This window comes from Boleophthalmus pectinirostris, unplaced genomic scaffold (assembly GCF_026225935.1).
Source record: "Boleophthalmus pectinirostris isolate CB_2022bp ecotype Guang Dong unplaced genomic scaffold, ASM2622593v1 HiC_scaffold_19, whole genome shotgun sequence".
NCBI lineage: Eukaryota > Metazoa > Chordata > Actinopteri > Gobiiformes > Gobiidae > Boleophthalmus > Boleophthalmus pectinirostris.
Genome location: NW_026571140.1, coordinates 6,861,016 through 6,875,647, shown reverse-complemented (window position 1 = coordinate 6,875,647; position 14,632 = coordinate 6,861,016). Strand labels below are relative to the sequence as shown.

Sequence of the window (14,632 nt, the reverse complement as noted above, 5' to 3'; positions counted from 1 at the left end):
TCCAGTGTGACATATATATGTTTTTTCTTCTTTCTATTCATTTTTTGACTGGTGCAACTTATACTCTGGAGCAACTTATAGTCAGAAAAATACAGTAATCCTTTATTATTAGTCTATCTACAGCTCCAACTACTACTTTTTACCTTTTATTCAGACAGTGTTTTCAGTCTGAAAGAAGAACTCAGCGTAAATATCTAGGGTTTATGTGTGAAACAAAACACAACTCCAGGTCTGTTTGTGATGAAGAAACAGACTCTTGCTCTTCATATAAATCTTTGCGATCATGTCAATAACCTGACAGAAGCTCTGTTGTCACGCAGGGCACAGAATCAGCAGCAGTTGACCTAATCAAATTACACCAAATGATCCGCAGCCCAGCCCTGAATCTCTTTGAACAGCTGCTAAATAGGGCTGCCTCATTCTCAGCACGCATTTGAGACGACCGGCCTTTTGTGCATTTGCTAAGCTGAATTTGTACCATTTTAACAGCTAGCCGCCTATCTGGCCTTTCCGTCGCATGTCCCCGAGATCTGCACGTGGATTGTACAGAAGTGCTCTCACGCCCTGCTCTCTGAAAGCCCCCGTATCGTTGACCCGTCCTGGGACACCTCTTTTCAGCGGCCCCCTCGACTGAAAAAGGCTCCCATTGTCCCGCGGAGAAGGTGGTGGTGAGGCGGCCCTTCGCTCACAGCTGACACGTTGATAGCGGCCGAAACCAAAGACAACCTTTGCATTGACAGAAGGGCTGTTTGTGCAGAGCCAGTGGGAACCGACGGGGGGAATGTGGGTCAGGGAAAGGGTGTATGAGAGACACAACAATATAAGAGTGTGTGTGTGTGTGTGTGTGTGTGTGTGCTTGGGGCGCTGGTGTGAGGTTACTGGGGGAGATAGATTTTCAGCCTGCAATGACTCTGCTGTTTCACAAAGTTCAGGCTTTTAGAGGGAAGAAATACTGTTATTCTTGTTGTGTTTTAGCTTCATGTACTAAAATTAGAAAAATGTCTGCGCTGGGATGCAAATCAGTACTGTATCCATAGCTATTAAAGGTGCTACACCTGATATTTACCGTGTTAGAACATGAAAAACAGAACTAGTTCATCGTAAACAGTTTGCAGTGGTTATAAAGTTATTCCTCACTTACCTTAAGTATTCTGAACAAGTGTGATGAGTTCATGAGCACTTTTTACACCTCTCAGAGACCAGAGTGGAGTTTTAAAAAGACTGTAAAACTAACAACAACTAGCATGCTAATACGCACTTCCTGATCACCAGACAATAAGATGCTTTGTACTTAGATACAAGCAGCACGTGCCAGACTTATTTTGACCTTAAGAGGTGGTGGGGTTCAAATGGAGGATTTGTCTGTCTACATGAGATGTTATTGCTTTGTCTTCAATGTTCCACAGTATGGAATTACACTGTCCTACATGTATTCAATTAACTCAGATCTCGGATATGACATCACATCGGCACTTCAACTCAGAGAAAAAAATGGACGCTAACTATAAAGCTGTTGTTGCTTTAGCATTGGCTGAGTACCAAGCACTCCAAAATAAGTCTGTGCTTCAACTACACAACCTCAAAGAAGAATTCAGTATAAATTATAATTTAGTATATTAGTGAAGTGAAAGTGTTGATGACAGTAGATCCTTTTGGCATTAGCTAAAAACATGGGCAACATCGACTACCAAACCCATAGGCAGTGATACAGATGCAGTAAGGTACTGCAGCAATACGGACGCAGTAAGGTACTGCAGCAATACAGACGCAGTAAGATAATGCAGCAATACGACTGACTGAAATTGTCATTTAAACCACCAAACACAATGAAAACAGCCTCCGAGTCAGATGGATAAATGAACGCAGTATTATTTATAGCCTTTATCAACCTCAATTGGGCACACAATGGAAATAAAAATTTAAAACTTTAGAAGTTTCTTCGAGTTCTAGCGTTCTTAACTTTTTAAATTCCCATTACAATACTAAGTTCCTTTAGTTTCTACAGAACTCCGAAGTAGAAGTGACTCTCTAATTTCATAAACAGTGATTTTCCTCTATATTTGACCAATTAAACGAATTGAATTGAGGCACAAGCCCTTTCCTTTGCCCTCACCTCTCTCTGCAGTCTCACCGGACCCTGCAGCCCCCTTGTCTGAGAGGTTGGCCTCATCTGGAGTGACGGGAGCAGCTGTGGTGCTCTCCAAAATGGGTGTGGTGGTTTCCTCAGGTGGTGGAGTCACAGATGTGGTAGACTCCTGCCAGATGGTCTCCTGCGTGGTGGTCTCTGGTTTGACCACTCCTGTAGTTGTTGTCTCTTTATATTCCGTGCTGCTGCTTAAGATCACGCCTGATGTCGTCGTTTCCCTCTCTGGAACTGCAGTGGTGGTTTGTACAGTTGTGCTGTTTGAACCATTTGTTGAATTTTGAGCAACTTTGTCAGTATTTTCTGATATAGTTGTGGAGTTGTCTGTATTGACACTGGTGATGTTCTTGTCACTGGTCTCCAATTCTGCTGATGCTGAAGAATTAGTGCCCTGATTTTCCGATGCCAAGGTAGTCTCATTTAAAACCGTTGGAGGTTGGGTTGTGTATTCCATAGTATCGTTCACATTTTCTGAGTCTGAATAGTACATAGATCCAGAAGCGGTCCCACTCAAGTCATTGCCTGATTCCGCACCACTTTGTTCTACCTGGTCACCGCTTCCAGGCGATTCGTTTGCTTCAGGGTCAGAGGGCTTTGGGAGAAGCTTATCTCTGAGCCATTCCTTTGCAATGGTCCGCCGCGGAGTGTCAGTGGTCTCTGGGACTGCAGGAGTGACGGTGGTCTCCTGGACAAGCACCGGGTGGAAGGTGAAGACCAGGAGAAGAAGGGTGGCGGTGATTTTCAAAAACAGCTCCATTTGCGGTGAGGACAAAATCTGAAAGACATAGGACAAAGACGTGTAAGACTTGTATTCTTAATTGTAACAAAGCTGAAACTGAGGGTTATTTCAATACTATTTTTAACGTGAATACCTTCAGTGACCTGTCACCTTTTCACAGCCTGTCAGCCAATCACTTATTTAATAGCACTCTCGCTAACCTCTTTTCTGACATTCCTTCCTCAACTCCAGAAAATATATTACAGTATAGAAACTTTGCAGCTGATGTCATGAACTGTAGACACTGTTCTGTCTGAAGCTCTGTTATTCAAGTTACTCAACTACAACATTCAATAAACTTAGGGCAGGTCAGAAGTCTGTGGTGAAATTTGCTGTTTACCTATCAGATTGCAAATGTATTGACATGATTTGCTGGTTAATAATATTAATATTTCTGTAATTGCTGTAATTATCTACATGAAACAAAACCAGCACAAAGGGTAACATCTTCTCTGTCAGCACACAGGACAAAAGGTGGTGCCATTATTCTACACAATAGGCTGTGATTTCTGTCACAAAAGGACTTAAGACATGAGATTACTGTGGCAATTTTGTGGGGCCAATCCCTAACAAGTAATGTTAACGTTTAACATTAGTCAAGTTTGGATATTTCTTTCAACAGTGAATCTCCCATAGTTATATAGGTCCCTGCATGCTGGGGCTTTTCTGCATGTATGTGTATTGAGGAATGTTACCATGGTGACACAAAGCATACATTAGCACTGACAAAAAGTTTTAAGTTTGTCTGAAAACTCAAAATACACAAAGGATTTATGACTGTAATATTATGTGAAAAGTTATTAAACAGCACAAGATCTGCTCACTAGCTGTAGTTCCAACTAAATCAGTTCAGGTCAAATTGTGTTCAAACAAAGCTCAGATTGTAGTCTAATTTGAGTAACAGAGCTTCAGACAGAGCAGTACCTTCAGTTACTGAGTTAAAGAACTATTATGCTATTTCCTGATCTATGTTATAATGTTGATTCGTCATTAAAAACGTAGAGAGATAGATAAACGTACATAGAGTTGTTTTTTTGGTTTTTTTTCCACACATGATTAAGAAACAAACCCTGCATTTAGGCTGCGCTCTTCTCTCAAACAGAAAACACCCTGTTCCACTTTATGATGTCATGGAGTAATACAGGAAGTGCTCCACTGTGTTTTTAAACTACACACATTTTCCCTAGAACCATTTGGATGATTTCAGCCCTGGAATAGCCAATCTCAACTGAGCTAAAGGTAAAAGGGAGTTGTTAACTTGAAAACTACCACCATTACTTCATGACATCACAAGGTGGAACAGAGCATTTAGAGCTTTGGAGATGTAGACAAACTAATAACAAAAGGTTACTCAAATATGTGTGAATGAAACAAAACACAATTCCAGGTCTGTTTTTGATGAGGTAACAGCATTCTTACATTACTTAAACCTCACAAGAGTTCATTTTGTGTAATATAGGAGCTTTAAATATGATTCACCTTATGCAGATTCCATATCAAGCTCATAAAACCATGAGGGATGTAAAGGCACGTGTGGTGTAAATGTTGAAAATGCAGATAAGAGAGGCGTCTGTACCATGGGCGTTCTGGGTCACCATGGGCATCTTTCAGAAAGCCTTATGTATATGCATGTCATAAAGCATTACGTATTGATTTCACCCATATGTGTGTCCGCGGGGAATGAATGCGCTTTTCATTTCAAAGAAGCTGCACTTTTGAGGAGGTTCGCTTCAATGGTCAGATCAAGCCTTTCTGCCCTCCCTGCGGTTTAGAATATGAATGCAGAATAGAGACGGGCTGTTCTTAAAAAGTAAACCATTAAGAAAAATTAAATATAATGGGATCCAGATTAAAAGGTTGCTGTTCTATTTCTGATTTCTAGTTGTTCAATAAGTTTGGATAACTAATGGAAGTACCTAGCCAGGCTGATGCTCAATTTCATTTCTCTCCAACGACTATGTCAGGAATTGGAATAAAATAGACGGTTTGCAAGAACCTCGGAAGTGCGAGTCCGGGCACCAGCCAATCAGCGAAGACCCATATATTCTGTGTTGGCAACGATTCCTGAGATTGAGGATTTAAAGCCAGAACAATGAGAATGTTTGGTGAATTTTATCAAGGGGAAAGATGTTATTGCCCTTCTTCCTACGTGATTTGGGAAAAGTTTAATTTACCAGTTAGTCCCATTAGCAGCACATTACATACGTCACGACCAAATAGCAGCGATTGGTTAAATAAAAAAAGTACCTGTCGTCCATCGAGCAAGCAAATTCTAATGCTGTGAGGTCAGACAGTTACCACGAAGTGAAACCGGATGACGAATCAGGCTAGGAAGTACCAGCCAAGACATATGAAAGGTCAGTGGTACATACTGTGCAATTTCAGTTACTCGTACAATTTTGTAATGTAATATTTTTTATAAAATGGTAATTCTCTGAGTTATTTATTTATTTATTTAGTTTTAAGAGTATTTGAGTCATATATTGCAAAATACTCTTACTTGAGTAAAAGTTGTGGTTACTTTTCCCTTAGTGACCAAGTCAACAACCCAAAACATGCACCATAGGTGAAATCCTCAAGTTCAGATATGGATCATGGAGATGGTTCCCCATACACATGACTACGCGCCCACTGCTTCTGAGGAGATGCCCCAGCAGCTCTGAAGGATGGGTCAAATGCAGAGGACAAATTTTCCCATGGGGACAACAAAGTGTACCTTAACCTTATGTGAAAATCTTTACGTTGACAATATCAAGTATAGTTGTTTTGTGCTAATTTGTACTTATTCAGATATACTTTTTTGATATACTTTTTTCTTCTTTTTTTGCAGTTTTGTGCATTATTTAGTGTTTTGTCTTTCTAATTACATAAAATTTACATTATACATTAGATTTTACCTCCCAAATGTAAGTCCTACCTTTTGTCTATTGGTGTATTTTGTAACAGTTTCCCCAAATACTTCTTTCATTTCTTGGACTACCTTTGTACGACTACACTATCACTTGACTATACTCCTTTATATAATAGTATAATATTATTTTGAAGTAACTGTATTTGAAGTAACTGTAACAAGCAACAAAGCAATCAGAGACTAAACCAGCACCACCCACAAATCCAACACGGCCTGAATGTGGCACTGGCCTTATTACGATAACCAGAGCAGGCAGCTGTTTCATTCGACGTACACTAGCACCAGTGCCACTCGTTTCATACTCTCTAAGCTGCCTTTTAAAGCTATTCATTCACACATTTTTAACCATTAACTTGTCAGTGTGCAGTTGTCACTTTTCAGCTGGCTGATTTTGTGACAGTGTAAATGTCCCAGGCCCTGTCAGCCTCTCGGTCTCTCTGCACAGCTCCTGCAGGCTTGTGCTGAGGGCCCGTGGGGGACGTAATGAGCACATTCTTGTTCAGATCACAGTAAAATGCGTTGTGTGCTGGGTTAATGCCGTGCCCTGCAGTGCTCCCAGTGTGTATTCAAATCTCTGGTTTCCCGGCCCCTGGTTTTACTGGTCATGCCTGTTCTAATAAGTCACGCAGGTATGTCGCGTGAGATGTTTTGACTTGAAACAAAAGCAGATATTTTAGAAACATGTTGAATATATTAAATGTAGCTTTTTTGAAGGATCCACTTGTCCTTGCTGGTCTCCATAAAGAACTGTTATGCCTAGTATGATATTAAACTTATATGTAAATGTATGTCATACAAGTGGCACACCCTCCGTGAGAAAAGTTACATATTGCGTCTTTAAATATCAGACATGCATTATTCACTCCCACATTAATTCCTTTGGACAGATTTAGATCAGCACATTGTTCTTAACTGGTGGCTTTGACCTTTTTCAGTGGGTCAAGGGCCTTTGCCAGTAATGATGTTGTCAATCATGTCAGTTTTTAAATAGTGAGCCTTAGATAAATAGGCTCTATTCACGCTTAAGTCACAAAACAGGAAAACATTTGGAAACATGCGATGACAACTTCCAGTGTAGTTCCCGACACTGGACTCGCCGACCGACTGTGATCAAACCCACTGAAGTAAATGTGATCAGCGGTAAAATGAAGACTGCATACATATGTGCTGTTTAGAATGAGCTTGAATTTGGCGCCTTGTCTCTTCTAATCGCATGTACACAGTGCACTCGGAGTTGTATGTCAGTCGGGAAATGATGAAAACTGAGGTATGGCTGGAAATGCTGATTAGCGTTACAATGACATGTAGATGAAGAAAATTGGGACATTTTCTAATTTTTCCCAGATTTGGTCAGACTTATTACTGCAAACAGAGCCCTCCGGAAGTTGTCATCGCATCTTTCCAAACGTCTTCCGGGTTTGTGACGTAAGCGTGAATAGAGCCTTTACTGGAATCATAATTAGACTTAGACAACTGATCCACAAGGGAAATTATTTGGACACAGTAGCTCACAACAAATAAGACATATATATATATATAGGTAGAATTAAATAAATAAGTAGCAGAAATAGCAAGAGAGTGATGTCTAATCAGGCATCATTATATAAATGTATATGTACAAGTAAAAAACAACATAGAAATATAGCAATAAAAATAAAAATGGTAAAATAATTGTATTGTTTATGTATTATTTTGAAATTATAATTTGTATATGGATTGTTCGATGATGAAATATTAGCACACATCTCCTCTAGCCACACTAATATTACAAATTAAAGATAAAAAATTAAGTAACTCACTTGACAACTTCTGCAATTAAAGATTTTTACGGGGTTTTTTGCATGTGTTGTCTTATCTCAGTCTAAATTTACTGTATAAGCAGCTCTTGAGGTCAAAATAAGTCCGCTGTGTGTTGTATGTATCTAATTATAAAGCATTTTAATGTCCAATAAGCAGGAAGTGCATGTTAGCATTCTGGTTGTTATTAGTTCTGTCATAATTAGGATGATCAGGATGCGTTAGGTCAGCAAGGAATAACTCTGAACCACCGCAAACTGTTTAAAATGAACTGCCTCTGTTTTTCCACATTTTTAAGACAGTAAAAGTCGGGTACAGCACTTTTAATTCTAATCCCTCCGAAACAATATCTCGTCTAGACCCATTTGACTTCATGAATGTGTTTATAATAATGAACAAGATGGGCAGCAGCGACTGAGGTGTGTAGCTGTATAAATTCATATGGCATGATTAGTTTGTTTACAGTGACATTTGCCAGCATGGTCGGTCGGCTAACTGGAGCAAAATTAGCACCCTCCGCTTCTCATAATCAAAACAAAAGCAGATGATTGGCCTGTTCTTGCCAAGAGCTGTTTGTTTACAACCAACACTATGGAGATGCTGAGAAAATGAGATGGCAGCTTCAGGGAATGCTCAGCCGCTACCAAACACAAATTTACTTCAGATGGACAAGTATTACCCAAACTATTTTAGCGTCATATGGGATGGTATTTGATATTAAAACTCCCACATGATGCATTTCCATCATCAAAGTTTATGTTTTATAATGTAAAATATTTAGGGATGAACCAAGCCTTTTCAGTTCCAAGACCAATTTTGATACTGTAGCTTTAAGTTATGCATGTGCCAATACCTGATATAAACTAATACCAGTGCAGAAACTGGAAACAGCATTTATTTCCATAAAATAAAATAAGACAAAAATGTTCCAAATGTAGCTGTTATTCATCTCAAATAACAGATAAACAAAAGTTCAAAGATGAGAATTTATGGGACAACTACAACCAGTAAATAAATAGTCTTATTACATCACATTATATGGCCAGCTAGGATATCGGCTTAACCGATATTTGGAATCCAATAGCCGATCCATCTAACATTTCAGTGCCAAAATTCATTAGCTAGGCTGGCGCCACTTAGTGCCTTCCCTCAATTTCTTTTCTCTCCAGCAGCTAGGTCAGGAATCCGAATACACTAGACGGTTTGCAAGAACCCCGGAAGTTGTAGACTGTGCACCGGCCAATCAGTGAAGAGCTGTGTGGTACAGAACAACAGTAAACAAAACCGTTGAGATGGATGTAGATGAAACCATACATTCTGTGTTGGCAACAATTCCCGAGATCAAGGATTTAATGCCCAAACAAAGAGGATGTTTGGTGAATTTTATCATGGGGAAAGACGTTATTGTCCTTCTTCCTATGGGATTTGGGAAAAGCTTAATATACCAGTTTGTCCCATTAGTCACGATCAAATAGCAGTGATTGGTTAAATAAAAATGTACCTGCCTACCGTCGAGGGAATGAATTCTAATGCTGCAAGATAAGATGGTTTGAATCAGGCTAGAAAATTCATGTCTCACTATTTATAATATGTATCTGTAACGAAATAGAGCGTCAATTTCTTAGCAGACATCAGTGATGCCAGTAAGCAGTGCAGCAGTTTGAATAAGGCAGAAAACAGTAGCTGCTACCTATTGCCAAGGTGTACTTTGTAAGACAGCAACAGGCAAAAGCTAAGCTAAAGCTTTGAAGATGGACTTAATATGCATAAATACTCTAATATGTGAAGACAAAAAGATGTAAACAACAAAGAGATGTTTTTTGTAAAAGCCTTTTGCCTTGAATAGTTGATCATGATTCTGGCATGTCAAACAAAGGAGCACATTGGTCATTTTGGATAAAATGACATTTCTCTCACTTCAGCTTTAGGCTTTGTCTAATTGATTCTGCAGAAATCCATCATGTTTTTCAGTTCCCTATGGTGTGTTTTTTTTTTCCCCTTTCTTTTTTCTTTGTAAGCAGCCATATTTATTTTGACACAGCCGGGTCATATGTGTGATTGGCTAATCCACCTGTCAACCTCTCATCTGAACTCTGGGAGATTTATCTGTGACCAGAATGACATACTGAAGAACTGTGTATTCTGAATGAGTAGTTTGAACAAATTAGGTTTTAATGTCTTTATAACATACAATATTTAACTATTCTCTAGACATTTTTCACTAATTACACGATAAATTAAGTAAATAAATAAATATAAACTCATCAAAACTACTGGAATTAAGTTATCTATTCAGAATTATTCATATTTGTACAGTCCTCAATTTCACAACTTCACTAAAATGCTTGACTCTACGAATTGTTGATTCTACTGAGTTTAACCAGGAGTTCAAAGTGTTGCTGAACAGACCCTGTTTTTGTGTCTAGAAAAACATTTCCTATGAACTGCGCATCCAGGGATTTACATAAAAGTTGCACAGCTGAATATGTTCCTTGGCAACCACATTGCACCAGTAAACATTGCATTTATTATTTATACGCTAAGCCAATAAGGTCAGACATTTTTTCCCTCAAATGTTTGCCTTGTAAATAGACTCATTCACATTGTAGAATACGGCAGCTCAAATGGAGTACAAGGGATAATATTTCTTTATTGGTGGTTTTCAGATTGTAGAATGGGATGACGTCATACTCCCATGGGGGGCAACAGTCTGTTTTTCTTATAACACTATACTAAGTTAAGTTAAATTCACAAATGTTAAACCTGATACATTCTTTTAGTGCTTAAGCCATAACCTGGTATATAACAACAATTAAAATCTGGTTTTCATAACATTAAATTTTGTTTCTGGCCATCTGTATTAATGAAAATTGTCTATATAGCAATAGAAAGTTGTGAATTTTAGAAAGAAATAGTTGAACTGTGTGGCTTAATCCTCCCTCTATTGACAAGTATAGAGTATAGTATAAATGATCACTTCTGAATGCTGTGAAAAATGTGGAAAAAAAGGTCTGTGAGCTTTAAGCCATGTTAGAATGTTGTTGCCTCCTCAAAAACATACCCACATTTGCATTTTGTTTCATTCACACATGTTTGAGTAATCCTTTATTATTAGTCTGTCTACAACTCCAAAGCTCAAAATGTTTTGTTCCACCTTGTGATGTCATGAAGCAGTAATTTTCAAGTTACTACCTACCAAGTACCATGTCAATGCCTTTTACTATGTGTTCAGAAGAGATCAGCAGTTCCAGCTCTGAAATTATCCAAAATATTCAAGTGAAAATGTATGGATTAAGGGCCTGTTTACATGTAAACGCTTGCGGGTAAAAATGACAAAATATTTTATCGGAAGTGCCTTTTGATTAGATGGTGAATCTGAAACCACCCTCCAGCATTTCCATCTACACTGCCCAAGATGCAAAACGCTGGTCAGATCTGCTCACGTTTACGTCACATACATCACCACCTAGCCGCCTGGCACGCATACCCAATGGAATTCCACACACTTTTGCATCACCGTATGCACACAGATTTCCTCCCGAAAACACTCGTCTAAACGCAGAATAAAAAGTGAAGACGTGATGCCACTCCTATGTCTTCTGTATTTCCACATGACATCATGAGGTGAAACAGAGTGTTTTCAGTTTGAGAGAAGAAATCATCCTAAATATGCAGGGATAGTTGTTTGTGTGAATGCAATCAAACACAACTCCAGGTCTGTTTGTGATGAGGTAACAACATTATAACACAAATCAGATCAGAAAATAGCGTAATATGGGACCTTTAGATTTTGGTTTTATGATTAAGGACCAGTGATTAGAGATACAGTGTTAGTATTCACTGTAGAGCAGGTTTAAGATAAGTTCATTCTAATTTTGACCTGACCTAAATCTTGAGTAACATTTTAGTTGAGATTAGGGTGACATTTTCTAAATCAAAAACTAGGACAGTCCCGCTTTGAAGTGGTTGGTAATAATAAAATTGTGAAAGGAGTGTGTAATTAAGGAAAATTGTTTTGCACTCGGCCCATGTGACTCAGCATAGTCACGTTTTTCTTTGTGTTTTGGTCATTTGTAAGCTGCTTTTCTGTATTTTACCCAAACAAATGACAACGTATGCCTCTGTTTACTGTTGGTGGGGATCACATTGGTCAAAAATAGGGGCACCTGGGACATTTTTTGTATAGAACTGGGACAAATCAGTGGTTTTGTATAAATCTGCTGGGATAGGGGACACAGGGCGCAAAACTGAGACTGTCCTGGGTGAATAGGGGCGTCTGGTCACTAGGGGTGTAACGATACCCAAGTCTCACGATACAATATCATCACGGTACCAACCTCACTGCACGATATTTATTGCGATATCATGGGAAAGCTCACAATATGGTGGGGAGGCTCACGATTAGGGATGTAACAATATCCAAATCTCTCAGCATGATATTTTCACGATACACTTCTCACGGTAAGATATTTATTGTGATATTTTGTGGAGGCTAACAAAACTGTTAATATGCTACTTTTTCCTCTTAAAATGACTTGACAAGACTTAATCCAAAGAACTAAGACTTAAAAGTGCTTAGGACTGTTATTTCTACTGAGTCTACTGAAATAGAGCAAAGGATCATGGTCTATGTAGTTCCCTCTGTCTTTTTTAACTATTTGCTTTTTATTTATTTATTTTTATTTGTTTTATTTTATTTATTTATTTTACTTATTTTATTTATTATTATTAATTTAATTAATTATTTATTTTATTTTATTTATTTATTTATTTTTTATTTTTTATTTTTTTTTTTTTTGCTTTTGCTGCACCATAACTCTTAATTTAAGCAAAGAGACTTATAATTTGATATATTGTGATGGTCCACGATATTACTGTGAGAACTTTGACGGTACGATATCATGATATTTCTGTTATTGTTACATCCCTACTGGTCACCCTAGTTATGATGCATTATTTTTCTTAATAGCTTTGGCCTTAATAAAAAGGAATGCGGCGGCGTAGCATTTTTGACGGTGAGAAAGCTAGACTCTGCTGTGCAATCACCGTAAAAGTCGAAATTGAAAACAGCACGGGCGAACACTAACACTAATAATCTGTAAAGAGCGTTCACACATACGGGCGTTAAGAGAGTTAGCGCTGGTGATTTCTCCACGGGCCGGTGACCACGTGAGGGGAGTTTGTTTTCGACGTAACGTGCTGCTGACTGGTTGTGTAGAGAATCATCAAAATGAAATCAGTTTCGCTTCCCTCTGTGTCGCTAAATCAGCCGTACACTGTTATTAGGAAAAACATCAAAATAGTATTTACTGTGGGACCTGAGCTGACCGGTGAATTATGAACTGATAAAAAAATAAAGGAAAGCATTTTGGACCCTTTAGATTGTATTAGGCCTGTCATTCACACACACAACGCATTCATACTAGGCAATGTAGGCCGAAGGATACAACAGTACACACTAAAACCACAGCCACCCCATTTGGACATTCCGTAACTGTTACCTAGCAACCATTACATTAACAATTGCCAAAACTTGTCTAAATTACACCACAGTAAAGATTAGACTGATGAAAATGAATGACAACACCTTTATTTTGTTAAATGAAGGTTTAAACTGTGAGAAAAATACCTTCCTTGGGTGCAAATCATCCTTGTGTTTCCGTGTTGATGACAGAGGCAGAGGTATTCCACTTTAGCACTCACCACTACTTATTTCTGTACGTGTCTTCACAACTTTTTCTCACAAACTGCCACTTAACTGATGTAAAACTATGATTCAGAAAGTAAATGTAACATGTCTTTAATGTTAATTGCTTAATAAATCCACTGACTATATCCTCAGAAAACGGGCCAGTGACAGGAAAAGTAAAGCAAAGTAAAAGAGAAAGCGCTTGAATGACGCCGGTCCATCAGTCCACTCTGCATTTGATGTAATACTTAAACTTAAAAATGCATCTATAATTCAATGTATTAAATATGATTGTATTTACTGATGTTTTTATAGGTAAAAATGACAGAGAGACGTGAAAAGCAACACTGGGAAACATTCTTTGAACTGCACTGCAATACTGTTTAACTGTATTATGACTACATGACTGTGACACACTTCTCTCACAATAAAATGACTGCAAACAGAACTTCCTTTTTTGATTGTGATAAGCTATACAGGTCTAAATACTAAAAAGTAATTCTATATTCAGCCTAAAACTTGAATTGTGAATGTGATGTGGCAGGTTTCACGCCAGATGCCCTTCCTGAGGCATCGTGCACACTGGTGTATCAATGTGTGTGTGTACGAGTGAATGATTTCTTAATTTAAAATGCTCTGAGTTCCTAATTTAAATTAAAGAAAGTGCTAGATGTGTCCAGATTATGACCTCACCTTGTGCTGACTATAACACTGTCAGTAACATTTAAAGGTCACACCTAAAATAAGACATTTAAAACACATTTTATGTTTTGTTTTAGTTCCATTAGAGTCTGTGGCATTGGCTAAACACAACTCTACTGTTCAGGGCAGTGTGGCCAGAGTATTGGGTTACCTCTTTACAATGATGCAAATGTGATTATGTAAGAGACGATTTGAGGAACGAATGAGATCGCTTCTTATGATGAACAGAAATAAAGAATTCTAACGATATGAATCTTTAATATATGAAAATGGAAAGTGTCACCTTACCTTCGACTTGAACAGGTGTAAGTGGAGCGTTTGGGATGTAAGCTGCTACCTGTGAGACAGAATGAGCTTTGAGGCCAGCGTATCCTAGCACACTGCAGGGGGGAGGGGAGTGGACAGGTGAGGGAGGAGCATGAGAGCCAGCAGGTGAAGGGGGCGGAGCCAGGCGTGATGCATTCAAGGACCAAACCTGCCTAACCTGCTCCTGCACCTGTTGAATGGACACACACCTTCCCTAGGAATATGAAGTGGCTATTTTAATCTTTTGCCATAAGCACACAGATATGGAAGGATAATGAACAATGAAATATGAATTATGTCTTGTAA

General features: G+C 38.5%; 1 protein-coding gene across 1 annotated transcript in view; it reads right to left on the bottom strand.

The window, feature by feature from the left end:
- muc15 (mucin 15, cell surface associated) overlaps positions 1-14,387 on the bottom strand; it is a 28,770-nt gene extending 14,383 nt beyond the window's left edge. Inside the window, exons 1-2 of the mRNA XM_055155048.1 lie at positions 14,309-14,387; positions 2,114-2,918 (exon numbers count right to left, since the gene is read on the bottom strand). Coding sequence (XP_055011023.1) covers positions 2,114-2,900 — 787 coding nt within the window. The 5' untranslated portion in view covers positions 2,901-2,918; positions 14,309-14,387. The remainder of the gene's footprint in view (positions 1-2,113; positions 2,919-14,308) is intronic.
- Between the last annotated feature and the right edge of the window lie 245 nt (positions 14,388-14,632).